General features: G+C 53.9%; 2 protein-coding genes across 2 annotated transcripts in view; one reads left to right on the top strand and one right to left on the bottom strand.

The window, feature by feature from the left end:
* The window catches only part of LOC308677033 (nicotinamide riboside kinase 2-like), an 828,951-nt gene that overhangs the window by 669,014 nt on the left and 132,886 nt on the right, over nt 1-27,051 (bottom strand). The gene's annotated exons all lie outside the window — the stretch shown is intronic.
* HNRNPM (heterogeneous nuclear ribonucleoprotein M) lies at nt 323-26,422 on the top strand. The gene is made up of 16 exons (XM_081343217.1): nt 323-559; nt 6,655-6,836; nt 10,541-10,593; nt 11,526-11,533; nt 11,638-11,731; nt 12,048-12,248; nt 14,361-14,514; nt 15,570-15,619; nt 16,263-16,323; nt 18,703-18,804; nt 19,629-19,673; nt 19,852-19,926; nt 21,084-21,182; nt 22,111-22,862; nt 23,157-23,208; nt 25,520-26,422. Exons 1-16 carry the CDS (start codon nt 408-410, stop codon nt 25,663-25,665), a joined length of 2,226 nt encoding a protein of 741 aa, XP_081199343.1. The 5' UTR covers nt 323-407; the 3' UTR covers nt 25,666-26,422.

Below are 27,051 nucleotides of genomic sequence, written 5' to 3'. Positions count from 1 at the left end.
AGCTGAGGGATTCTGGGAGTTGAAGTCCACAAGTCATAAAAGAGCCAAGGTTGCCTACCCCTGGGCTAGCCTCTTAAAAAACCTTCCAGTGATCTTTTTTCCTACTGCGGCGACCATGCTGGGGAATTCTGGGAGTTGAAGTCCACATGTCGTAATAGTGGCCACGGTTGGAGCCGCCCCAGCCCCGCCCCGTTGTTCCCACTATTCGGCAACCACGGCAACGCTGACGTCATGCAGGAGGGGGTGGAGAAACGGCGAGTGGCTGCTCGCCGTCGTTTTCCCCCCATCCCCCGCTTCCCTCTCATTGGTCGCCTATGAGGCTATAAAAAAAAAACGGGTGGGCTGGGCGTCGCCGACGCAGGCGCAGTAGGAGTTGCCGCGGGAGCTCGTTTGAGGAGGAGAAGGAAATGGCGGCGGTCGTCTCGGGCTCCGTCTCCGCGGCGGGTTTGGAGGGCGGCCCCAAAATGGCGGAGACCGGAGTCGTTCCCGGAGGCGGCCTGGGCTCAGGAGGGCCGGCAAACGCGGCGGGCAACGGTATCGCCGACGGAGTGCCCAAAAGGTGCGCGCGGAAGGCCGCGGCGGGTTGGCATCGCTGTGCTGAGGTGTGGGGGGAGCAGGCTGGCCTCGGCCGTGGACTCTGCGCGCATGCGCGGGCGTGGCGGGAGGCCTGAGGCGCCTTTCTCGGCCGGTCGCTTCTGCCGCCGCTTGTGCAGGGGACGATGGGAGATGTAGTCCCGTCGGGATGGGCCCCCACCTCTTTTTTTTTTTTTGCCCTCGGGAGGGGATGGCAACGCCCGCAGTGGCCTGTCTTGCGGGAAGGAAAAGGCCGGCGTTGCGAATGAGACGCCTCCGACCAGGCCCTACAGGTAGTCCTCGACTTACAGCAGTTCGTTTAGTGACTGTTCGAAGCTACAACGGCCCTGGAGACGGTTGCGCCATTTCCCTCCCCCGCATGACCACGTGATCCGAATCCAGCCGCTGGCCCACTGACTCAGGCTTATGGCGATCGTCACGTGATCCCCTTTTACGGCCTCCTGCCAGGCAACGTCAATGGGGGAGCCGGATTCGCATTGCAAAGGTCCTGGGGGAAAAAAAAGGGGGGGAGGCTTCTGGCTGTTTTTCATACTTAACGACCGTCGCGGCCTCCCCTGCGGTCATGTGATCAAAATTTAGACACTTGGCCACTGACTCGTATTTCTGACGGTCGCAGCGTCCCGGGGGGGGGCACAGTGGCGGTCCCGTGATCCTCTTCGGCGCCATTCTGGCAAGCCAAGTCAGTGGGGGAAGCCGGATTCACTTAACGACCGGGTTTCCAACTTCACAACAATGACTCTCTTAATGGGGGCAAGAACGGTCGCAAAATGGGGCAAAGCTCACTTAACAAACGTCTCGCTTAGGAATAGAAATTATGGGCTCCACTGCGGGACTTCCCTGTGTGTTTTAACCTTTCGGCCGCCCTTCCATTTATTCGCCCATCGCCGGGGTGCTTCTCTGTCCCTTCCGGACGAAGCAGGAAGCCTTCCAAAAGATGAAGGGTGCGAACAAGGCAGTATTTCCAACATTCAGGAAAAAATCAAGGGACACGGAGGGCCTAACCTCAAACTGACAGGAGGGAAGTTGAAAAGCGATGTTAGAAAGAATAGCATGGAAGCTCGGAACCAACTTCCAGCAGAGATAGTGGGTCAATCTTCAATAATTGAATTTAAACAGGCTTAGGATAAACACATGTCCATCGTCCAACTTCCCCTTGAGCTTCGGATGGCCCCGGACCTCCGGTCCTTTCGCCGCGACCTCAAAACTTTTCTCTTCCATCAGGCTGACCTGGATTAATTTAATTAATTTAAATTTAATATTTGCATTTGTATACCGCCCTTTCCCTGAGGACTCAGGGCGGTTTACAGGGAATTAAAAATCAAAACATACAAAAGTTAAAACCAATTTAAAAAGCATTAAATTCACCCTGTACATTAAAACCCCAGTTAAAATTTTCCCCTCAGCCTGGGCCCGAGAGCTCAAAGAGCCAGGTCTTCAGGCCCCGGCGGAATGATCGGAGGTCGGGAGCAGTCCTCAGCTCTACTGGCAGCTGGTTCCAGAGGGCAGGCGCTCCCACTGAGAAGGCCCTATCCCTGGGTGTCACCCGCCGGCAATCTCTCACCGGCGGAACCCTGAGCAGACCCTCCCTGTGGGAGCGCACTGGGCGAAGGGCGTTTGATGCCGGCAGCAGGTGTTCCCTCAAATAACCCGGACCCAGGCCATGTAGGGCTTTATAGGTGATAACCAGCACCTTGAATTTCACCCGGAGGGCAACCGGAAGCCAATGCAGCTCACGGAGTAGAGGTGTTACATGGGAGTATCGGGAAACCCCCATTACAACTCGCGCGGCCGCATTCTGCACCAGTTGAAGCCTCCGAGTGGTCTTCAAGGGCAGCCCCATGTAGAGAGCGTTACAGTAGTCCAAACGGGAGGTCACAAGCGCATGAGTGACTGTGCGTAGGGCGTCTCGGTCCAGATAGGGACGCAACTGGCGCACCAGGCGAACCTGTGCAAAAGCCCCCCTGGTCACGGCTCCTATGTGATCTTCAAAATTGAGCCGTGAATCCAGGAGGACGCCCAAATTGCGAGCCCTATCAACGGGGGGTAACACCTCACCCCCCATCATTAGAGGTGGAATAACTTGGTTAACCCGAGACGCCGATATGCACAGCCACTCAGTCTTGGCGGGATTGAGACGAAGCCTGTTTCTCCCCATCCAGACCTGGACCGCCTCCAGGCACCGGGACATCACGGAGAGGGCATCACTGGGTTGGTTCGGGGTGGAAAGAAAAAGTTGGGTATCATCAGCGTACTGGTGATACCCCACCCCAAAACCACGAATGATCTCGCCCAGCGGCTTCATGTAGATGTTGAACAGGAGGGGCGAGAGAACCGACCCCTGAGGGACTCCACAAATGAGAGACCTCGGGGCGGATCTCTGCCCTCCTGTCAACACCGACTGCGAGCGGCCCTGGAGGTAGGAGGAGAACCACCGTAGGACGGTGCCTCCCACTCCCAACCCCCTGAGACGCCGCAGCAGGATACCATGGTCGATGGTATCGAAAGCCGCTGAGAGATCTAATAGGACCAGGACAGAGGAGCAACCCCTGTCCCTAGCCCTCCAGAGATCATTCACCAGCGCGACCAATGCCGTCTCCGTGCTGTGTCCGGGCCTGAAGCCCGATTGGTACGGGTCCAGATAATCAGTTTCCTCCAGGAACAGAGGGAGCTGATGCGCCACCACACTCTCAACAACCTTCGCCAGGAAGCGAAGGTTGGAGACTGGACGATAGTTGTTTAAAACAGCCGGGTCCAAAGCAGGCTTCTTGAGGAGGGGTCTCACCACCGCCTCCTTCAAGGCGGCAGGGAAGACACCCTCCTTCAAAGAAGCAGTTATCACTGCATGGAACCAGCCTCGTGTTCCCTCCCGAGCCGCATAAGCTAGCCAGGAGGGGCACGGATCCAACAAACAGGTGGTGGAGCTCAGTCTCCCCATGATCCTGTCCACATCATCAGGGGAAACAGGGTCGAACTCAGTCCAGATAACGTGCTCAAGACCGCCTGATTCCTCCACATCAGACTCTGCCCAGTCAGAGTCCAAGCCGGTCCGGATCCGAGCGATTTTGTCCGTCAGATGATGACTAAACTCCTCGGCTCGTCCCTGCAAGGGATCCTCCCTCACCTCCTGGTTAAGGAGGGAGCGAGTCACCCTAAACAGGGCGGCCGGGCGATTATCTGCGGACGCGATAAGGGCGGCAAAGTAATTAGACTTCGCCGTCCTTATCGCCGCAAGATAAGACCTTATGAAGGTTCTTAACTGCAATCGGTCGGATTCGGATCGGCTGGATCTCCAACCGCTCTCTAGACCTCGTCTCCGACGCTTCATCTCCCGGAGCTCCACAGAGAACCATGGAGCCCAACGGGATCTGCGCCGAGTCAGAGGTCGCATGGGTACAACACAGTCGAGTGCCCTGGTGGCAGCCGTTTCCCAGGCCTCCACCAGAGCATCGACTGGGCTGTGGGTAAGGGTGATAGGTATCGGCCCAAGCGCCCTCTGGAACCGATCCGGGTCCATTAGGCGCCTGGGGCGGAACCACCTGGTCGGTTCCGCCGCCCAGCGGCGGGGGATGGCATGACGGAAAACCAGCCTCAGGAGGTGATGATCTGACCATGACAGAGGGGTGATGGACGGAGAACCCCCTCCCAGATCATCCAACCACTGTCCAGACAGGAACACCAGGTCGAGAGTATGATCCCCCTCGTGAGTAGGGCCCTCAATAACCTGGGTCAGGCCCATGGCTGTCATGGAAGCCATGAACTCCCGAGCTAACTCCGACGCCCCCCCCAGTGATGGCAGGTTGAAGTCACCCAGGACTATAAGCCTGGGGAACTCCACCGCCAACCCTGAGAGGGTGTCGAGCAGCTCAGGCAGGGCTGTTGCCACACAGCTGGGCGCCAGGTATGTGAGCAACAAGCCCAACTGAACCCGAGGACCACATCTCAAGAGGAGGGATTCACTCCCGGCCATCTGGACAATGGTGGCCTCCCGGGGACACAAAGTCTCCCGAATAACCACTGCCACCCCACCACCCCTGCCCTGAGCCCGTGGCTGGTGCAGCACCCGGAAACCTGGCGGGCATAACTCGGTGAGAGGCACCCCTCCCTCCGAACCCAACCAAGTTTCCGTGATGCACGCTAGATCCGCACATTCCTCCTCGATCAGATCACGGATGAGGGGAGCTTTGTTAACTACGGATCTAGCGTTAAAATAGACCAACCTGAGCTCAGGGGCCTGATCACCCTCATCCCCGGGTAGGAGGGTGCTAACCGGAGGGTCGGAGTGCGCTACCGCTCGGAGATAGCGGGGGCGCGATCCCAGATGTTGATATGGCCCTCCGCGCAAACACCTGCTGCCATGCCCTATCGCCGTGGGGATTCGATGCCCCACCCCCACATTCCCAGCGCCAGCAGCCACCTCCCCCGACCCCGTCCCGTCGGGACCTCTAACAGGTCCAGACTGAGTGCCGGTTACAGATTCCTTCCCCACCCTCCCCTTCCTCCCCCTCCCTAACCTCTTAAAATAACCGGCTAAGAATCTTATCAGGGGCCTCTTAGCGCGTCTTAACTCGAGGCCCCTGTCCAAGCCCAACCACCTCTCGGAGTCCCAAAGTTTGGACCCGTCATTAAGGGGAGTATGGAAACAGGCGACAGGTCGCGCCCATGAGGCAGGAACCGCCCTAAGGGTTGATGATGGGTTTTTAAATATGTTTTAATTTTTAACTGTAAATTTATTTTGGGGCTATTTAATTCTTTTTTAATTTTTGTATTGTTGTTTTTTATTGTTGTAAGCCGCCCTGAGTCCTTTGGGAGATAGGGCGGCATATAAGTCCCAAAAATAAATAAATAAATAAATCGTCCAACAATTTTTTTTAAAAGAAGATATAGAAGGTTTCTTTCTATAGAAAACCAAAGGTTTCTTTTTCCAAAAGGCAACTGGAGTTTTTCAAAGAAGTCGAGCTGCCTTTTGGGGGGAAATAGAATAGAATTAGAATTAGAATAGAAATAGGATGGGACGGCATAGGGATAGGGATAAGAATAGGAATAGAATTAGGATAGGGATAGAATAGGATAGAGTAAGAGCGGAATGGAATAGAATAGAACAGCAGCTGTCTGTGTTTCTAAGCCACAGAATCAATCACAAAACTCAACAGAATTATTAAAAAGTATAAAGAAAGCTGTAGCTTCCGTAGAGTCTGCCTCCTTTTTCAAGAGGATAGGAGTGGGTGGTGTTCATTTCCCTGCCGTTGTGGAAGGATAGGCTATGTAAGTTACCCATTGGTTCCCTTTCTAAATCTAGTTCCTGATTGATTTTAATGCTTTATTTCTTAATGTTGAATGGTTTCAGTCTGACTTTTATATTACGCTTTTATACGGTAAGCTGCCCAGAGTCGTTTGACAGTGAGAAGGGCAGCATACATACTAAAGAAACGAATAAGAGCTAAATAGAAGCGAATACTTTGAGCTCAGAGTTAAGCCGTGAGGTGGTTGGTGCTCTCTGAGCTTGGTGGCTTTCTAGCAGACGTTTCGGGATCCAACTAGGTAACACCATCAGTGCTGGGATGCTAGCTAGCCTAGCACTGATAAAGTTGCATCCTTTGGCGATGAAACGACTCCGAGAGCACCAACCACCCCACAATAAATAGGTTGAATTGAACTTTGCACGTGAACATCAGAGCACGGAGTAGGCAGCTGTTTCTTAAATTGGAGATTATCTTGCACCCGAGCTGTACATTGGGCACCTGCAAAGTCCACGTAAAGCACGAAGGAGCTTAAAAACTAAGAACAGTCGGAGACGCCCCTGCTGAGTTAATGAAGGTACTGTATTGGGACTTGCCGGTTTACACACGTGGCGCACAATTGCTGCGATGTTGAGTGCCACGAGCCAGGTTGGCCGCATCTTGTTTTAAAAGCCTAGGTTTAGCGCTACGTGCCTGGTTGGAGAAGCGTGGCCTGTGGCTTTTCCTGGCTAGCCTTTTAGGCTTCTCGAGCGAACGTTGACCTGGTTTTGGGGGGGGGGGATGGGTTGGTCTGACTCGGTCCTCTTCCTTTTCCCGGTTGCAGTGAAGGCGACTGGCCCAGCCAGAATGAGAAAAGGAAAGAAAAAAGCGCGAAACGGGGAGGAGGAGGGGGGAGCCGCTTTGAGCCGTACCCCAGCCCGTCTTCGAAGAGATACCGAGCCTTCATCACCAACATCCCCTTTGACGTCAAGTGGCAGTACCTGAAGGACCTGGTCAAGGAGAAAGGTACAGGGCTTGGGGGGGGGGGGGCGGGACGGACGACTGCCCGGACCGTGGCCTCTTTTCCTCGTGACCTCTTTCTTTTATCCAGCAGACGTGAACGGGCCGGAAGCGGTTTGGGTAGCCGTAGCCATGTTGAGCACCGAAGGTTTTTCGGGAGGGTAGGCGCTTCTGGGCGTTGCATGCTAGCGGCTGTGCCCTGGCAGGACACATCTTTTGATCTGCAGGCGTTGGGCACAAAAGCGCCTTCAGGCTCTTGGGAGAGCTGAGGCGGAGCGTCAAAGAGATTTGGATTGTGGGCTTCTGTTTTTTTTTTTTGCTTTTTTTTAAAGAAAATACACTCTCCCCCCCCCCCTCTCAAACCGGAAGCCTTCTGAAAGCCTTCCTGGATCAACGATCCAGTTTCCATGAAGGGGGAGAGCAGCAGTCTTCCTCGTTGACGAAATCTCGCTCGGTGGTTGAATATCTTAAGATTTGTTTTAAGAGGGAAGCTCAAGGGGGTGGGTGGGGGGGGGAGATGGGCTCGTGCAGCCGGGCCTCGCAAATTTGCAAAGAGAACGCCTGCGGCGGCTTAGTTTTGTCGGGTCAAAAGCCCTCTGCTTTAGCCTGCTTCAGAAATCCAAGGCAGGCGGGCCGGCGTTAGAAAAACGGATGGGGTTGGTAAGCCCGTAATAGTGTTGCAACGAGGCAATTTCACCTCCAGGCAATCTACGGGGAAGGCAACACTTAATTCGGAATGGGCGCGAGGATGCTGACCTGATTAATTTTTGGAGCGGTCATTTCGTGGGCAATGAGGCCTGTTGGCAATCTCTGCGAGCCTCTCTTAAAACACCTAAAACCGGACAGCAAGGCCTTTGGATTGCGCTTAGGGGCCAAGGTGTACCTGTGGCTGAAACGTGGTGGAGGAGAGAGGGCTGACGGGAATTGTGAGCAAATGGCACGCAGGGCCCCCCCTTAGGGGTGGGCCAGCCATTCCTAGTTAAGTGCATAAACCCTGGGGGGGGGGAGGGGAAATGTTGAGAGCACCAGAAACCTCACTCATCAGGAAGGTGAGGACTTTCCGTTCTCCTCCTAGCTGTGGCTTTGTTCACATGAAACGACGAATGGCAGAACGGTTGCTTTGGGGCGTGTCAGTTCTTGACCCACGCTGCGTGTGAAAGATTGGCAAAGAGGGGAGTGCCTTTGCGCATGGAGGTGTCACCACGTGGAGCCCAGGCGTTTTCTGGCCTTTTTCTCTCCTCCCCCCCCTCCGGTTCACAATCCACCCCGTTGGATGCCACCTTCCAACGGGAGGGGTCGTTTCCTCTATTCTCCTCTCCAGAGGATACTCCCAGGAGGAAAATGGGGAAAGGGCTTCATTCTCTCTGCCGAAGAGAGCTTAGCGCTTCTGAGGTTCTCGGAGTTAGTGACTACAGCTGAGGTTGGCGCAACCGGCATTTCCCCACCAGCTGCTTTTCCAGCCTTCTTCGGAAGCCCTCTGAGCTCTTAAATGTCATTTGAGGGCAGTGCCAAGACCCCACCCCTCCCCCATTGTGGTTCTAAACGTGGGTAGAATGATGGGGTTTTGTCTACAAAGCACCACGGGGCCCCTGGATTCAGGTATGGAGCAGCAGATCCATGCTGACGGTTGCCCGCCTGCTGCTCTTCCACCACTCAAGAATTGTGGGAGGTTAAAAGCCCGCAGTAATAGTCCTATTGCAGAGGTGCCTGTAAGTATATGGCTGAGGAGACTTCAGTGTTGTGGTCTGTTCAGATCCCTCACGGGGTCCGTGCGTGGATGCCTGCCTTGAAATGTTTAACCGTGGCCTCTCCCCTCGGCGAGGTCATTTTAGTCTGATCATTTGTTGGTGAAGCTTCAGAGTTACAGGCGTGCAGCATCTTCGCCATTCGAACGTTGCACCAGTGGCCCTTGATGTTTTCCCAGCCCGCCAATTCAGGTGATATTCATTGCTGGAATCCCTGGAGGCGGATTGGTGCCGATCGTTCACGCAAAAACAAAAACACTTCTTTTACCAGATAGCAGAAGATCTGTCTGAGCAGCCCACACAGTTCGGATTATTTCTTACAAAAGGGGAAATTCAGCTTTGCTTAGGTTAGGGGGCAGTTATTACGCTCCAGGTTGGATGGGTGCTTCAGCAAACGATTATGCCGCCCATCTGTCTAGTCACACACACACACACACACACACCACACACACCACACACACACACACCAAAAGTCAACCTCCTGGATGGGTGTATATTGTATTCTTACATCTTCTCACTTTTCCCGCTTTAAACTCATTTATAGTTCGAACTCGAACGTGTCGGAAGGCGAAGGAGAAATATTTGCTGAGATGGAAATGGAAAAGAAAGAGCTTGGAGCAATAGCCGGAGCAGAATTCCAGACAGAAGTTCATTTCTTTGCTCCACTGTCTCTGATGCGGTGGCTTAACGCTGCAGCGCTCTCTCTTTTTCTCTTTCCCCTCCTGTTCAAAAGTTACGGAGCTGGCCTAGTAGTTTCAGCCGTGGCAGCAGCATTCCCACAGTCCGGCAATGTGGGCCTTTGCAACCAGCTTGCGACGTTTGCGTGACCCCGCCGTCCGATTGCTTGCCACTTGCACTGCTGGCTGCTGAAAAGCAGCGTCTAGGGGGAACCCGGCAGCTGGTCGCAAAGGGCCGCATGACTGGGTGAGATTTGCCTAACCGGTGGAACTTCTGCCACGATTGGCACGGCCAGATGAGGCTGGGCTGCACAGCGTGTTGCTGTAGGAGTGTGCGGTGCCAGTGACTTGACATTACACAAGAGCTACCCGTAAATCTTATTTGCAAATACAGGCAGTCCTCGGCTTATGGCCACAATTGAGGCCAACCTTTCTGTCGCTAAGCGAGGCGCCGAAATACGTGTTGCTCCCTTTTACGATCTTTCTTGCCAAAATTATTCCGTGAATCGCTGCGCCTGTTAAGTTAGTGACAGGTGATGGCTCCCAAAGCTTTTTTAAAAACAAAACAAAAAAAAACAACCCAAAACCAAGAGGCACCTGGACTTGGTTTTTTTTCCTTTGAAGACGTTCCGCTTCTCATCCCAGAAGCTGCTTCTGCTCTGTAATGGAGCCGTTAAGCGAATCTGGCTTCCCCCCCCCCCCACTGCCTTGGCTTAATGGGAGCCTTCGCGAAATGGGATCGCGTGACCCCTGGCGGCCCGTCCTAAACACGAGTCCGTGGCCAAGCATGCGAATTTTAATCTGTGACGGTCGTAAGTGTGAAAAACGGCCAGACGTCACTCCACCCAACCCTGGTGCCCTTGTAACTCTGAACGGTCACTAAACAAGCTGCTGTCAGGTCCGTGTGGCATTTTGAAGCCCTGTAGATGAGAAAGAATAAGGCGTAACGCAAAGTCTTAACATGTTCCATTTAAGCGAGCGCTCTCTTACAGTGTGGGACAGAGTTGTGCTCAAGATACCTAAACACCCCCCCACACACACACAAAACGTGGCTTCCCACTGTGTGGCAACGATTGGCACGTCGGGAAGGGAAAGGTCAACGGCTCTGGTGCCGCCAATATGCTGCACGCCGGTAATGCCGAGTGGCGGCAGCTTAGCCAGTGGAGGCGTTTCCTTCCTTGGCTTCCTAACAAGGCAGAGAATGAGGTTGCTGACGACTGTTCTAAATCCCCCTTGTTTTCTTGGCTTTTTCCCTTGGTCTATGTACCGTCTGGAATCTCATTTGTAGTTGGTGAGGTAACATACGTGGAGCTCTTAATGGACGCTGAAGGAAAGTCAAGGGTAAGTCTGCCAGAGCATTTCTTCCGTGGATTTTTAACTACTTGACAAATGTGTGTGATGGTGGTGTGGAGCCCCACGCGACTGGGCGGCAAGGAGCGGCGTGGATGTGGTAGCGTGGTTCTCTCGTTGGCAGTGGCCCAGAGCTGCTTGGGCGGGCGGGTGGGCGATGGGGCGGGGGTGGCGGGTGGGAGGTGGAAAGGGGTCTGCTACACCTGGCGGCGCCTTTGCCGCCGCCGCCGCTGCGCTCCTTGGTGTTTGGCTGTCTGATGTTAAGCCTGGATCCTTAACCGGCATCCTCCCGAATGCCCCTACCTTTCTAGCTTAACTGTTTTCGTGTGGTTCTTGTGGCCGGCCTCCGTGAGCTCGGGTGTGGAAGGAAGCAAGGTTGTATAAATGTCAGAGCTCTCTGGCCGTCCGTGTCTTAAATGTTCCGAACGAACGTCTAGCTGTCTGTGGGGGGGCCTTGTCGGCGCAGAGAGGGAGGCTCCTGCCGGACCTTCCCCCAAGGCCACTTTGTGGAGGCGAGCGGGTCGGGCGTTGGCCGGCCTAGAGGCACGGGAGAGCTCGCAGAGTCGAGAGGTTCCAAGAGAGAGAGAGAGAGAGAGAGAGAGAAAGAGAGAAACTGGTGCCTGTCTTGCCCATCGTGGCTTCTGCATTCCCCACCCCACCCCCCCTTTGGCCATGTAGGCTTAGCTTCTGGCGCTACAGCGAGCAGCAGTTCTACTGTTGCTTGGAAGGGCAGCCACGACCCTAAAGAGCCACGACCCCTCTTAAGTCTCTTAACCTCTTAAGATCGAGTGGAAGAGGAATATCTGAAGGGCCCTCTGCACTGGACCCTGGACTGACACTGGTTTTTTTCTGTTCCCTTTCCCCCCCGCCCCCGTTTGTTTCTTGCCTTCGCCTGTCCCGATTCTCCACGTCGGCTTCGCCAGGGCTGCGCGTAAGTAGCAGTGCCCCCCCACCCCTCCTTCCCTGAGCAGGGCTGGAACCCGGCCAGCCAGCCTGGGAGATTCACCCCTCCCTCGCCTTACGTTTTGCCCACAGGGTGGTGGAGTTCAAGATGGAAGAGAGCATGAAAAAAGCTGTGGAGGTGCTGAACAAGCACAGCCTGAGTGGGAGACCCCTGAAGGTGAAGGAGGTAAGACCATCCATCCATCCATCCCTCTCTTCTTCTCTCTCCCTCTCTCTCTCCTTCTCTTTCTCTCAAAATATTGTATTGATTTTTAACAATTGCAATCTTCAGTGCTTAGCAAACAACATATTGTCTGGATTCACGTATTTAACATTAACCTCTTCCAGGTAAATCTGTCCAGGGGCCGCACAATCCAGTCTTTTTCCCCCTGATCCTCCTTTCTTCCCAGGTTGCCTCCATTTTCCCAGCGCTGCGCAAATGCCGTGCTGAGAGCTGCTCCCTGCCCTGCGGGCGGCTGAAAGTGTCTCTCTCCCTGTTCTAGGACCCCGACGGCGAGCACGTCCGAAGAGCCGTCCAGAAGGCCATGGCGGCCTCTGGCAGTGGGATGGGCATCAGCCCCGGCCCCGGCGGGCCTGGCATGATTAACATCCCGCCCAGCATTCTCAATAACCCCAACATCCCTAACGAGATCATCCACGCCTTGCAAGCCGGCCGGCTGGGCAGCACCGTTTTCGTGGCCAATGTAAGTTGTCCCGCTGGGCGCTTTGCCTTTCAGAATCTGGTCCTCGGGGCTGAAAGGACGGTCGTGTTCTGGCAGAAGGGAAGTCAGCCCGGTGCAAACCATCCTTCCTGGCTCTTGCGTGTCAAGTAGCAAGATAATATAGTCCTAAACTTATGGCGTGGTTCACTTAATGGTTGTAAGATGTACAAGCTGTTGAGAACCCTGGGGGTGCCGTGGTTAGAATGCAGCATTGCAGGCTGACTCTGCCCACAGCCAGGAAGTTCGATCCCGACTGGCTCAAGGTCGACTCAGCCTTCCGAGGTCCATAAAATGAGGACCCAAAATTTGGGGGAGGCCAATAAGCTGACTCTGTCAACCGCTTAGAGAGGGCTGTTGCTATTCTCTCCCTTTTCCTCCCTCCTTCGTGTCCTTTTCTTTCTACCTTTCTTTTCTTTCCTTCCCTCTATTCTCTCCTTCCTTTTTCTCTATTTCTTTCTCTTCTGCTCCCTCCATCTTTTTATTTCCCTTCTCTTTTTCTCTCCCTCTTCTTTCCTTCCTTCCTTCCTCCCTCCTTCCCTCCCTCCTTCCTTTTTTCTTTCTCCTTTTCTTTCTCTCCCTTCCTTCCTTTCTTTCTCTTGTAAGAGCCCTGGTGGCCCCGTGGTTAGAATGCAGCACTGCAGGCTGACTCTGCCTGTGCTGCCACCAAGTGGCTGTGTGGAGAAATCACAGTGTGGGCAGTCAGACCCTCCTACCCTATGAAGTATTTCCTCAATATGCAGTTCATGGGAATACTACCATTTTCTAACCTTAGAGATACCTTGGAAATATCTTGGAAATGCTGTACAAAGGTCATCTGAATGCATCCACCTACTGTATTCAACTCTACATGCAATAAAGGTATTTCTATATGATAAAAAGTGTCTCTACGAGTTCAAAACTATCTGGAGAGATCTGTTAATGTTAACGATATCTGTTTATACAGACCATAGAAGTCTTAAGAGATTAATTAAAGTACAACAGCCTCGATCCAGAATAGTTAGAAAATGGTAGTATTCCCAGGAACTGCATATTGAGTCTGCAAGTTACCCCATGTCTTCAGGCTAAAAGAGAATGGACTCTCTAGGGACAAAGGAGGAGGAAGTCCATCCCAGAAAGGGGAGGGAAAAGTAAATACATCATAGGGTAGGAGGGTCTGACTGCCCACATTGTGATTTCTCCACACAGCCATGTGGTGGCAGCACACTGCCCACAGCTAGGAATTTCGGTCACGCCCGGCTTAAGGTTGACTCAGCCTTCCGAGGTCCATAAAATGAGGACCCAGATTGTTGGGGGTGGGGCAATAAGCTGACTCTGTAAACCGCTTAGTGAGGGCTGTGAAAGCACCGTAAAGCGATATATAAGCCTTAAGTGCTCTTGTTGTCTGGGAGGATTGGAGAACTGCTCTTATCTCTTAACCGGGATCCTTGGCAAATCTGGGTTCAGCCCAGGGCTTGGGTCAGGCTAAGCCAGGGGTGGGCAACCTTGGCCCTTTTACGACTGGTGGACTTCAACTCCCAGAATTCCTGAGCCAGCCTTGCTGAGGGGAAAAGGAGAGGTTCCCATGCTGAGCCACACTGGCTCAGGAACTCTGGGAGTTGAAGTCCACCAGTCGTAAAAGGGCCATGGTTCCCCCATGCTGGCTGAGGAATTCTGGGAGTTGAAGTCCACCAGTCGTAAAAGAGCCCAGGTTGCCGGCCCCTGGGCTAAGCCCCAGAAGGAGGTAAATCGATTCAGCCAAAGTTCTGTTGCTTACAGGCAACAGAGAATCGTGCCAGACTTAACACGCGGTTTGGCCTGGCCCAGGCTTTCCCGCCCGTGGCAACTTCACGATGGATGGACTTTTAACTCCCAGAATTCCTCAGTCTGTCCACCTGCCTTAAAAGTCACACCTGATTGGCAGGGGCGCAATCGTCCTTGGCATTAAAAAGCCCCCGTCCCAGACAATCCGGCTAACCTCTCCCCGTTAACGGTGGACAGGGCATCTGTTCCTGAGGGGTGACCTGGGGGTGGCCGCCATGTTTTAAAGATCCAACCTTACGTCTAATCGTTGCTCCCTGGTCCTCTCCCCCCCCCCCCCCCCGTTTCTTCCTTCAGCTGGACTACAAGGTTGGCTGGAAGAAGCTGAAGGAGGTCTTCGGCATGGCCGGGGTGGTCGTCCGAGCAGACATCCTGGAAGACAAAGACGGGAAGAGTCGGGGCATCGGCACCGTCACCTTCGAGCAAGCCATCGAGGCCGTCCAGGCCATCTGTATCCTTCCGTTGGGCCGGAATTGGGATCTGGGGAGCGGAACGGGCTGGGTGGGTCGTCTGCTTGAAGGGGTTGGAGGCTTACCCTGCCTCTGGACGCTGATTGGGAATCGCCACCCCTAACAGTCGCCCCGCACTGTGCCGCGAAGGGGTTCACGGGTGAGTGGCCAGCGCAAAGACCTCCCGCATCCCGACTGCCTTTTTTGCGTGGAGGTCGGTTCAGGCTTCTCGCCGGAAGGCGGGCAAACGGGGAGGGGGGGGGAAGGCAAGGCCCACCGATAAGGGAAATATTGAAATTGGCTGAGATGTGAAGGGAACACCCGTGCAACCATCCACAAGCAACAGACCCATCCGTCCCCTCGCGTGCAGCGCCGGAGGCGGCTGCTCGCCTCTTCAGGCTGGGTGGGTGGGTGTCCATTCAAACCCCAGCCGGCTTAAAGTCTGATTTTTGACGGCCATGCGGAGCGTTGGAAGTTCCTCACGTTGGGGAGTTAAGACCTTTCCAAGCGCCCTTTTGGTCTCGAATCTCTTCCGAGGCTGGATGGTGGCTTGTTCCAAACCATCCAGTGGCCAAGTGGGGATCTGCCTGATCTCGGATCCCTCTGGCAGAAGCTTCCGAGCAGTGCCTGTTTCCCCCTCCATTGCCGAATGCAGTTCGACACACACACACACTCCACAAACACACACACAGGCTGCAGCTTTTGCAAAAGCAAGAGGTGTTTTTCTTCCCCCCCCCCTCAGGTGAGAGCGTGAGGCTGAAGTGAAGCCTCATGAGATCAGCTGCAGTGATAGAAAAAAAGTTTTCTTTCCGTCCCCAGTGCCTCTCTCCCTCTCTCTCTCTCTCTCTCTCTCTCTCTCTCTCTCTCTCTCTCTCTCTCTCTCTCTCTCGAATGATAGGGAGCGAGTTGATGAAAACATAACACCGTTGGGGGGGGGGAGGTTTTGACAAGCGTTTCTGAGCAGAGAAAAAGAGGGACACAAAAGGGTTTGCGCTGTTTTCTTTTGCGGTCTCTTTCGGACCAACGTGTGACCAGAAAGCCTTGACTCAACTGCTAGCTATGTTCAACGGGCAGCTGCTCTTCGACAGGCCGATGCATGTCAAGATGGTAAGCGGGGGTGGGCGGGGTGTGTGTGCGCCAGGGGTAGGCAACCTCGGCTCTTTGATGACTCATGGACTTCAGCTGGCTGGCTCAGGAATTCTGGGAGTTGAAGTCCACGAGTCATCAAAGAGCCGAGGTTGCCTACCCTTGGTCTATGCAGATTCTCCATCACCCGGGTCACGGTTGTCCCGAAGGTGGTTTTTTTTTTTCAGGAGGCAACTGGACTTTCTTTTTCTTTGAAGATGTTTTGCTTCTCCAAGAGGCTTCTGCAGTTCTGACCGGATGGCGGGGAAGGATTTATATTCCTTGCAGACCGCTGGTCATTTGCCTACTTTCAGAGGGCCTTTGAGGCCACTTGGAGGTTTTATCTTGTCCTCGGGGTCCGAGTGGCCTCAACAACCTTCTAAACTAGGAAGGCAAACGACCGGCGGTCTGCAAGGAGTATAAATCCTTCCCCGCCATCCGGTCAAGGCTGAAGAAGATTCCGGGATGAGAAGCGAAACGTCTTCAAAGGAAACGTAAGAATGTCCAGTTGCCTCCTGAAGAAAAGCACCTTTGGGATAATCAGGGCAGGGCTGCCCACACCCATCCCCTCCTTGTCTCTTCCCCCCTCCTCCCCCCCCCATTAAGCTTCTCTTTAATGTTTCAGGACGAACGGGCTTTGCCAAAAGGGGACTTCTTCCCTCCGGAGCGGCCCCAGCAGCTTCCTCGTAAGTCCTCTGAGCTCGCTAGGGGAAGGGCGCCTGATTGGGCTGGAGAAACGGGCGGAAGACCAAGAAAAAAAAATCCGTTAGATTAGTTTCCTCCCTTTAGTTCAGGAGCCCAGCCAGGAGACATTTTGAAGCAGGGAGCCAGTCTGGAATTTCGGAGAAGGGCTTGACTCTGCGTGGCACCCGCCCCCCCGCCCTCCCCACGGACGATAAAGAGTGCTGATGTGGCTTGCAAAGCAGTTGAATGAATTTGTTTTGCAAGTAAAAGCGTCTCGTTAAATTGAAAATGGAACCCCTGACGAAGCAGACCGAGCTGGGCTCGTGCCTCGAGCAGGGACGCTCGCAGAAAGCAGCTCCGAGGCTCTTCTCTGCGCCTGCCTGAGAACATACGCAAGACAAGCTTTTTGGATCGATAGACAAGGATATTTGTAGGCCCGGGTTGAACTGTGCGGCCTTTGGTCTTCTCTGAGCTGGGTGGTTTCCTGGCAGAAGTTGCCTTACTCCGAGCTTAGCTAACGCGAGCAGGGCAAAGAAACAGCCCACCTCAGAGAACACCCAAGGACCCCACGTAACTTTTAATATCGAGGCGTGGCTCTTTGTTCGTTGGTTATTTGCATTTTGTATTTCTTAACCGCCCGTTCCCCGCGGAGAGGGGCTGTGCTCGGTGATTCGTGCTGTCGTTCAGCAGTGAACGGAAGGCGTTCGTTGTCTTCGTTGGCCTCTTCACAAGAGGATACCTGTGGCATTCCGCGCCTAGTTCCTTTAAAATGTAGCAGGGCTAACTTCACAGGAAGGTGGTTAAAAAGTGCACAACCTTGCTAGTCAGCGTTTTCTCGTTTTGTCTCTCACTCGTTCTCTCTCTTCTTGTTCTCTTATTTGTTCTCTCATTCTTGTTCTCTCTTCTCTCGTTCTCTCTTGTTTCCTCTCTCTCCTTTTAATGTGCGTCATGTGGTTCTCACCGCCATCTTGACTTTTTCTGAGGCCCTTGTGGACACCTCTGATCCCTGACTCGGTTTGGCAGATAATCCTCAAAACTGACCTGCGGTTTACCTGCAGTTCGCTTACGTCCCGAAGATTCCGGCGGAAATTAAAATTGTTAGGCTAATGTCACGTAGGTGGAAGCGATGCCCTTCTGTAACCCCCAGTGCCGAAAGAAAGAAAGAAAGAAAGAAAGAAAGAAAGAAAGAAAGAAAGAAAGAAAGAAAGAAAGAAAGAAAAAGAAAGAAAGAGGGTTGAAAAGCTTTGGATTTGCTTGACTTCAACATTTTGGCTTTTGAAGTAACAAGCGCTCCTCGGCTTCATGGCCACAATTGAGCCCAAAGGTTGTGTTGTTAAAGCGAGGCATTTGTTAGCTGAGCGTTGTCCCATTTTATGACATTTCTTGCCTCAGTTATGAAATGCGTCGCTGCAGGTGCTAAGTTAGTAATCCGGTTGCTAAGCGAATCTGGCTTCTTCCCCATTAACTTTGCTTGTCAAAAGGTTGCAGAAGGGGATCAGGTGATTTAAGTATGAACCAGTTGCCAAGCCTCTGAATATCTATCTCATGGCCGTGGGGATGCTACAAAGGTCACAAGCGTGAAAATAAGTCAATTCCCCCCCCCCCCTTGTGCCGTTGTAACTGAACAGCCACTAAATGAAGTGTAAGTGATCCTGTTTTAAGTTGTCGCTTACCTTTATTGTCGTTTGTTTCCATAAGGCGTTTGTTTTTGGGGTTACCATTGTGGAAACTTCAGTGGCTTTAAATGGTGTTTGACTATTTAAAAGCCATAAAAATGTAAAAACAAATATTTAAAAGTTCACACGAAAACAACACGATGTAATCTGCCCCGCTTTCTTTGTTTAAAAAAAGGCTCTAAATGCGCAGAATCAGATCCTCGGCTGTGCTGAAACGTTAGGAAATATTTCAGCCCAGAACCTTTTAGAAAATCAACCTCAAATCCCATCTAGCCTTCCCTCCCTTCCCTCCCCCCCCACTTCATGAAAAGGCCGCCTGTAGTTAAGCAGGCAAAACGCTGAACTTCTCAGCCATTGGAGCCTGGTCTGCTTTTGCCCTGCAAATATTATTTTCTTTTTTCCCCCCAAAGAGGCTTCGTTTCTTAGAGATGCTAATCAGAGTTCCTGCAGATGGCAAAAGTGTTTCCGTTTAAGCCTTTGGGTGTGTGTGTGTGTTACTTCAGAGCAAGCTGGGCGGGCTTCCCTTGTGTCTGTTGTGAAGGCAGAAGTCTTGCGTTCTCTTTCCGGGCTGAACTAAAAACACCCAGGCTGGCTAGATCAGAGTCAACCAGGCTTTTTCCTCCCCTGTTCCATTCTGTGACGTAGCTGTTTGTTCCCTAAATGAGAAACGAGGCATTGACTCTCCGTTGTCCATCACTCTTGCAGATGGCCTTGGGGGCATCGGCATGGGCTTGGGGCCGGGAGGAATACCGATTGACGCCAATCACCTGAACAAAGGCCTGGGCATGGGCAACCTCGGCCCCGGAGGTGAGTCTTTCACCTGTTGCTTCACCTTTTGGGGTCCTTGATTCCCCCCCCTCTCCTTCCTCAATTGTGGATTGCACAACAGATTTTCTTCCCTTCTGCTCCGCTCTTTGGCCTTCCTGACCGGTTTGGGAGTTTCCCAGGTGCCCCTTGGGCTTGGGAAGCTTTGGGGGACTGCTTTACGACGAAGGAAGCCAGTCTGAGGCTGTTTGCTCCCTACAGAGGGGCCCAAAATCAGAAATAGCCATAGCCCTTAGACTTGTATATCGCTTCACAGCGCTTTCACAGCCCCCTCTCAGCAGTTTGCAGAGTCAGCCTCTTTGCCCCCAACCGACTGGCTCCTCGTTTTACTGACCACGGAAGTCTGAGTCGACCTTGAGCCGGTCAGGATCGAACTTCCTGGCTGTGGGCAGAGTCAGCTTGCAATGCTGCCTTCTAACTAAGCACTGCGTCACCAGGTCTCTTACAAGAGGAAGGAAGGAAAGAAGAGACAGCACTTAGATTTATATACAGCTTCACAGCACTCTTACAGCCCCCTCTAAGCGGTTTACAGCCTGTTTGCCCCCAACCATCTGGGTCCTCTTTTACCGACCTTGGAAGGACAGAAGGCTGAGTCGGCCTTGAGCCGGTCAGGAACGAACTGCTGGCAGTAGGCAGAATTAGCCTGCCATGCCGCATTCTAACCACTGCGCCACCACGCAGTAACCCGAAGGTTGCTGCTTTAGTTGTCTTCTGCTCTTCCCTGCTGGGGAAGGCGAAAGGGATTGGCCACCCCCGACTTCTGGTGTGTGCATTCGCACAAACACTTTATTTTATTTTATTTTTAGGGATGGGGATCGAAGGCTTGGGTTTCGGAATGAATAAAATGGGAGGTAAGTCCCTCCGATGGAGGAAGTCGGCAGTGGAGGCTCTTGACGACCCGGTCCGCTGGGTTATTAATAAGTGCAAGAAATGGGTGTGGGGGTGTCAATTCTTCCCCCACTTCGCCGCGAGTGGCCACTTGCGGGTCTCCCCAAAGCCGGGAGCTGAACATCGACGCTTCCGTTTCAGGGATGGAGGGCCCGTTCAGTGGAATGGAGAGCCTGGGCCGTTTTCCTTCCGGGATGAACCTCAGTCGGATGAGTGGTAAGAGCCTGCAGCCTTAACGCCTCGCTTGCCGTTTCTCCTCTTGCCCCCGCGCGCGCACACACACCCCAGCGGGACCCCGTGCGTGTCGCTGGTCCTGAGGCTGTGTAAATTTCTGGCGGGCAGCTGCTAAAGGCAAACAGGAAGAGGCGCCTGCGTTGGCAGGCCCTTGGCTTGGAGGCACGTCCGTCTGTCCGCTGTTGGGATCGACCTGGCGGACTAGCCCAGGGGTAGGCAACCGTGGCTCTTTTATGACTCGTGGAGTTCTGGGAGTTGAAGTCCATGAGTCATAAAAGAGCCACGGGTGCCTACCCCTGGACTAGATGATGCTGTCTGAATGCTTTTCATCCTGCTGTCGGCTTTCCTTGTAAAAAAGCAATTCCTGATTTCTCCTAAGCAAGCATGGAGCTCCCAGCTGCATTTCAGCTATCCCTTAGTGTAGACACATACAGTCACTTAGCGACTGACAAGTTTCCACCATCTACCTCGGGGGAGTACTTGCAACCTGGATTCAAAATCGTGACAGTCAAACACACACACACACACACACACACACACACACACACACACCCAAATTCCCCACAGTCGTGTGACTGCGCTGCAGGTGCTGTTTGCAGCATCCTGCATTCGCGTGATTCTGTTTTTACAATGGCATTGACCCCAAAAAAACCTGGTATTTCTGTTTTTTGGGGAGGCGGGGGAAGACATCGGCCCATCGCAAACTGTTGGGTTTGTTTAACGGCCATGTTGTTTGCTTAACAACCGCTGCAAAAAAAAGTCACTTACAAACTGGTCACAAATTAACAACCGTGATGGGTGAGATCCATTATGCTGCTAACTCGAGGACAGCCCCTCTGCTCTTTGGCTGCAAGGATTCCTAGGGGCCTCTCTCTTTTTTTTTCGGTGAGCAAAAACCCCAGGCGGGATGCTCCTTGGTTTGTGACCCAGCTTCTTGGTGGGTGTCCCTGGACAAAAGTGCCGCTCAAGGATTGCATGTGTGGGTGGAGATTCCCGCGTCTGAATAGGGGGGAGTTGAGGGACAGACCGGCTGAAGGGGCCCAGCTGCAGCCAGGCGGTGCCTGAAACCCAGAGAGGACGCTGGCTTTTGGCCTTTGGCCATCCAGTCCGGAGGCTGAGATTTCTTCCCTGTCTTCCAGAGATGGACCGAGCCATCGGAGGGGGATTCGAAAGAGACTTCCCGAGAAACGAAATGGGGATGCCCCGTAGTTTTGGAGACACTCTGGAGAGAGGCATAGGTATGTCATCTGGACTCCGCTCCCAGCATGTACGTAGGGAGTGCATTATGGGTGCAGGGAGGGTCTGATCTGAGCATCAAATGCTAGGCTGCCCTCTGGAAGCTTCCCAAGTGGGGAGGAATGGCAGGTTTCTAAGGGAAGGAGGGGGGAAGGAAGGAAGGAGAGAGATGGGAAGGAAGGAAGGAAGGAAGGAAGGAAGGAAGGAAGGAAGGAAGGAAGGAAGGATAGAGAGATGGGAGGGAGGAAAAGATTGCCACGATGTGTGTCTGGCCAGGCTATTTCCCAGACCACAAAACCTGTTCCGCTGGGATGTTTCTTCCCTCTCTTTCGCCCCCTCCCCGGGCAAGAAAGAAGGACAATAAGATGGCGAACAGTATTAAAAGCAGAAAACACTTAAAAGCGGAGCATTAAAGATATACTTCGCCAAAGCAGCATCTCCTGTGCTGGGTCTGCGTTAGGGAAGGACTGAAGGATCTCTGCCCAGAGCCTCCAGTCTTGGGTTTTGAGTCTCATTCCCCAAGGAATCTTGCTTGGATGGAGAACATCCCTGGCACCGAGTTAAGCCACATTATGGGCTGCTCGGGTTCAGTGTAGCCCAGTGGTGGCGAACCTATGGCACGGGTGCCAGAGGTGGCACTGAGAGCCCTCTCTGTGGGCACCCACGCCATGCCCCAGAGGTGGCAACTGTCCCTCTTCAACCAGCCACCTGCTAATTCGCCGAGGTCCCACGTGGCTGAATGCATCCCGGCACGGCTGGTTTCCCTCCCCCCCATCCCGTCCCGTCCCTCCTGGCCTCGCATGCTCTCCTTTTCCCCGGCAGGACCCACTACATCACCTCCTCAGCAGACGAAGGGGGGCTTCTGGGTACCAGCTGAGGGTCCCTCTTCCAGCCGGGACTGAGAACTGCCTCTTCCTCCTCTTCCTCCAGGCGGCGGCGGTGGTGGCGCCACCATCCCGGCCATTGACCGCATGGCCCCTGGACTGGACCGCATGGCCCCCAGCATTGACCGGCTGCCCACCGGGATCGGCCACGGGATTGACCGCGTGGGCTCCGAGATGGACCGGATGGGGCTGGTGCTGGACCGTATGGGCTCCGGAGTAGACCGCATGGGGTCGGGCATTGACCGCATGGCCCCGCTGGGGCTAGACCACCTGGCCTCCAGTCTCGACCGCATGGGCCCCGGGATGGAGCGGATGGGGGCCGGCCTGGGCTTCGGCCTGGACCGCATGGGCTCCACCATCGACCGTGTGAGCAGCGCCATGGACCGCATGGGCAGCGGGGTGGACCGGATGGGGCTGGGCCTGGACCGCATGGTCCCGGCGGGGATGGGCCCCGTGATGGAGAGGATGCCAGCGGGGCTGGACCGCCTGGGAGCCGCCCCCATGGACCGGATGGGGCTGGACCGCTTGGCGGCCCCCAGCATGGACCGGATGGGGCTGGACCGCATGGGGGCGGCGGCCAGCAGCATGGACCGCATGGGGCCGGCCCTGAGCCAGGGCATGGGCACTGGCTTGGACCGGATCGGGCTGCCCATGGGGAGCACCTTCGAGAGAAGCATGGACATGGAGCGTGGCAGCTTTGCTGCCGGAAACTTCACTGGCGCCCTGGGCACCGGGGGACCCGTCGCTGCGGCTGCCGCCGGAGTAGCCAGGAAGGCCTGCCAGATTTTTGTGAGAAACGTGAGTTGAGCCGGGCTGCTGCGGCGTCTCTCGTGTGTTTTTGAGTCTTGTGTGCGGATCCAGTTAAAACTGCCCCGCCTCTCTCTCCCTCTTGGTTGTCCCCGTTTTCTTCCACCCCAACCCCAAAACACATTACGTGGTCAAGCTGGAGATGCTCTCCACTTTGGAAATAGCAGACCACCGACCAAAGGGGTGGGGGGTGGGCATCCGGTGGGGTTTGAGGCCGGCTTCCTACCTGGCCAGACCACAGATACGGGATGACGTCGTGTTGCCTCTTCTCTTTCTTCTGCCCAGCTTCCTTTTGACTTCACCTGGAAGATGCTGAAGGACAAGTTCAACGAATGCGGTAAGTCGCTCGCGTAGCCTGGATCAGAGAGTCGGGGGGAGGGGGGGCGGTTTGTAACCTACCAAGCGGGGAGGAATTGCAGGCCTTGTTAGGAAGGCAGGAAGAGGATGGAATAACGGGGGGGGGCGTCCCCTCTCCCCGCTTATTTTATTTTTTATTTTATTTTAACCCCATTCATATCCCGCCCTTCTCCGAAGACTCAGGGCGGCTTACAATTTAAAGCACAAATCAATGTGCTTAGCAATAGCCTTCATTCTATGTATATGCCTGCTTATTAGGGCTTTCACCCCCCCCAAGCGGCATTATTACAAAGTCAGCTTTTATTGCCCACCCCAACAATCTGGGTCCTCATTTTATCTACTTGGGAAGGATGGGAGGCTGAGTCAACCTTGAGCCTGGTGGGACTCGAACCTGCACTAATTGCAGGCAGCTGGTGTTACAAGGAGGCATCAGCCCACTGCTCCACCAAGGCTCATTGCCTTGGGCTTAAGCCCCTGCTGCGCAACCTCTTTGGTCCCCAGGTGGAGTGAGGGTTGCTCCCTGATTTGAGCCAGGAGTGGAATAAGTGGGGGGAAGGACGGGACGGGGGGCTCTTTCCTTGAAAGCCGGTGTTGATGTGACACTGCGGAGAGGCTTCAAAAGGGGCGGCAAATTTAATAAATAAAAACAAATAAAGGAGAATATTTGTAGCTCAGAGTTGAAATGAGGGGACCTTGGCGCTCTCTGAGCTTTTCTTACAGACCTTTCATGATGAGGTTACCTAGTTAGGGTCCTGAAGGGGGAACCTCATAGTCTTCCTCCTCCTCCTCTTTATCCCTCCCCCCCTTTCCCAGCATTAGAGCCAGCACCAGAGAGCTGGGTCCGAGTAGGAATCCTCTGAGCCTGGTCATTTGTGCCTCGAGGGAGGAATTGACCGTTTGATGATCCCTCGGTTTCTCTTCCGGCCTGCCCAGAGTATCCTGGGGTTCTTCTCTCAACGCCGAACTTCAAAGGCATCGGTCTTCCTTCTCTCGCTTCCCTAGAGGGTCTCGGGGAAACAGCCTGGCCGGCACGATTCCGATCTTTCGCACCGGAGAGGCATCCCGGCCGCTGAGTCTTTTTTCCAAGACTTTCCCTGGCTGCTCTGCTTAAGGGCCAGCCCGCGTGCCCATTTTCCCAGAAATTGCGAGCGTCCCATCGCGGAGGCTTTCAAGAAGAGGTTGGACAGCCATCCGTCTGGAATGGTACAGCCTCTCCTGCTCGAGCATCACTGTTGATGCCCAGCAGAGTAGCTGCTTTGAAGAGGGTGGGGAAAACGCCGCTGAATTACAGCAGGAAGCTTTTCAACGTTGCAAAGGAGACTGTTTCTCAGGGTTGAAATGAAGGCACCTTGGTGCTGTCTGAGCTCGGCGGTTTTCTTGCAGACGTTTTAGCACCGAACTACGTAATGTCATCAGGGCCACCGTCCGGCCTTTTGTCTGCTGGGAAGACGATGGCGGTCTGGTCCTTTTACAGCGGAGTTCCCCAACCTTTTCGGGTTTTTTGAACCGGCCAACTGGGGAGGGGGGAAGGGGATGCTTCCGTGCGAGCACACGGGCTTGCCTGCTGCTCACACAAGCGGGGGGCGCGCACGCTCGCCCGCCACTTCACGGCCCGCTTCCAAAGGGCTCAAAGCCCCGGAGGTTGGGGGTCTCTTGAGGGCTGCTTTGCCTTCCGTTGTGAGTGGATTCTGTTGTTCTGGTCTGTGGAACGACTAGCCCTGATGGCCTTGCGTGGTTTGGGTTGGGGAACGCCTGCAACGGAACAAGCACCAAGGAACCCGTAGTCGTCGTCCTTTCCTCCTCCCCTCCTCCTAACACTGAGGATGTTGCCTAGTTTGGGACATGAAAGGTCTGCAAGAAAAGCCTCCAAGCCCAGAGAAAGCACCAGGGACCCCCAGTCCTCCTCCTCCTCTTCTCCTCCTCTCCTCCTCTTTGCAGCCTCCCCACCTCACTTCTAGCATTGCTGATGTTGCTTGGTTGGGGAATGAAACCTTTGCATGGAAACCGCCCTCCCCGGTCAGGCAGCACCAAGAACCCCACAGTCGTCCTCCTCCCTCCCCCTTCTCCCTCCCATCCTTCTCTTCTTCCCTCCTCCTCCTCTCTGAAAGCCTCCTCCCACTTCTAGCATTGCTGGTGTTCCTTGCTTGGGGAGCTAAACGTCTGCAAGGAAAACCGCCCCGGTGAGGGAGGCCACCGAGGACCTGCCAGCTTTGGGAGCCAAGAAATGTCCTCCATAAAAGCCCAACAGCGGAGACCCCCTGACGGTCGGCGGGCTCTCTCTCTCTCTGCAGGGCACGTGCTCTACGCGGACATCAAGATGGAGAACGGGAAGTCCAAAGGCTGTGGCGTGGTGCGCTTCGAATCTCCCGAGGTGGCCGAGCGAGCCTGCCGCATGATGAACGGCATCCAGCTCCGTGGCCGGGAAATCGCGGATTGACCGAAACGCTTAAAAAGTCCCACCTTTTTTTAAAAAAAACGCCGAGGGGGAAGCAGGGGGCGGGGGGTGGGTGGGAAAGCAGGAGTGTGGATTTGTAATTCTCGTTTATGGTTTGTTTTTGTTCTTTTTTTTTGTTCTTTTTTTGTTCTTTTTTTTTAAAAAAAAAATCTGCCTGGATATAATAATGGCGAGACAGCTTTGCTGCTTTTCCGGAATCGTTTTAATCCTTCCCTTTTTAAAAAATAAAAATAAAAAAATGGGGGGGATGGCTTTTTCCCCTTATTTTTTTTCTATCTTTACCCCCCCCCCCCCTCTCTCTCTCCCTCTTTTTTGGTAGCAGTTTTTAAACTGTTTAACCTGGCAGAATTCCGGTTCTTTTGCACCTGGTGCCACCTGGTTGCATTGCAAGGGGGGGGGGGGAAAAACCCAACAAATTGCATTGTGTCTGGAGTAAGTCCTTTTTCCAGGAACGGGTGACTTTCACTTCTTTTTGCCTCTTCCTGACTGGTGAAAGAAGCTTGTGGAAAGTCTTTTTTTTTTAAGTTTTTGAGGGGTGGGGCAGGGCGGGGTGGGGGGAGAGAAAGCTAGTCCCTATCATTGTGTTACCTACCTACCTTCCTTTGGAAAGTAGCTTTTTTGGAACCTTTTTGTCGACGGGAGCATTTGGAAATGGGCGCGAGTAGAACACAAACCTGACCAAAACTGTCCTGTACGAGATCTGTCAACATTAAAGATGTTTCCTTGTGATTTGATGTTACCTCGATTCTCTGGTCCTTTTTTTTTTTTTTTTTGCAGGGTGGGTGGGTGGCAGTTTATACTCCTTTATTTATTAAATTTATACGCCTCCCGTCGTGCCAGTGAGGGCCACTCTGGGTGGCTTGCCAGGAATAAGATCAAAGGTGGAAACGATTTGAAAAGCGTCCTTGCCAACTTCACTCCCTCGACACAGGACTCTCGGATCGCACGGCGCTTCTGAAAGGTCTCTGGCTCGTGGCTGGCAAGCTGACTAGGACAGTCCTCGACTTCACGACCGTAATTGAGCTGAGCGGGACGTTTGTTAAGTGAGATTTGCCCCCAGTTTACAAGCTTCCTTGCCACAGTTGTTAAGCGAATCACTGCAGTCGTTAAGCTAGCGACGGGGTTGTTAAGTGAATCCGGCTTCCCTTTGCTTGTCAGAAGGTTGCAAAAGGGGATCGCGTGGCTCCCGGGACGCTGCAGCCGTCATAAACGTGAATCGGTTGCCAAGCAGCTTGAATTTTGATCCGTGGGAGCCCCGGGGATCCTGCAAGGGGCATAAATGAAAAGCTGCAATTAGTCGCCTTTCCGCCCCCCCCCCCCCCCCCCCGCTTTGAAAAACGTCACTTCTTTAGTACCTTTGAACAGTCG

The sequence above is a fragment of the Vipera berus genome (assembly GCF_964194415.1).
Source record: "Vipera berus genome assembly, chromosome: 1".
In the NCBI taxonomy this organism is placed as follows: Eukaryota; Metazoa; Chordata; class Lepidosauria; order Squamata; family Viperidae; genus Vipera; species Vipera berus.
The sequence above is the reverse complement of the archived record's forward strand: the minus strand, read 5'-3'. Positions and strand labels throughout refer to the sequence as shown.

Excerpts from the sequence above, each read along its gene's own strand:
- HNRNPM (XM_081343217.1), top strand. The coding sequence starts at position 408 with ATGGCGGCGGTCGTCTCGGGCTCCGTCTCCGCGGCGGGTTTGGAGGGC. Across the intron at positions 18,805-19,628 it reads GGGCAACCTCGGCCCCGGAG|GGATGGGGATCGAAGGCTTG; the intron begins GTGAGTCTTTCA and ends TTTTATTTTTAG. Across the intron at positions 19,927-21,083 it reads GAACCTCAGTCGGATGAGTG|AGATGGACCGAGCCATCGGA; the intron begins GTAAGAGCCTGC and ends CCTGTCTTCCAG.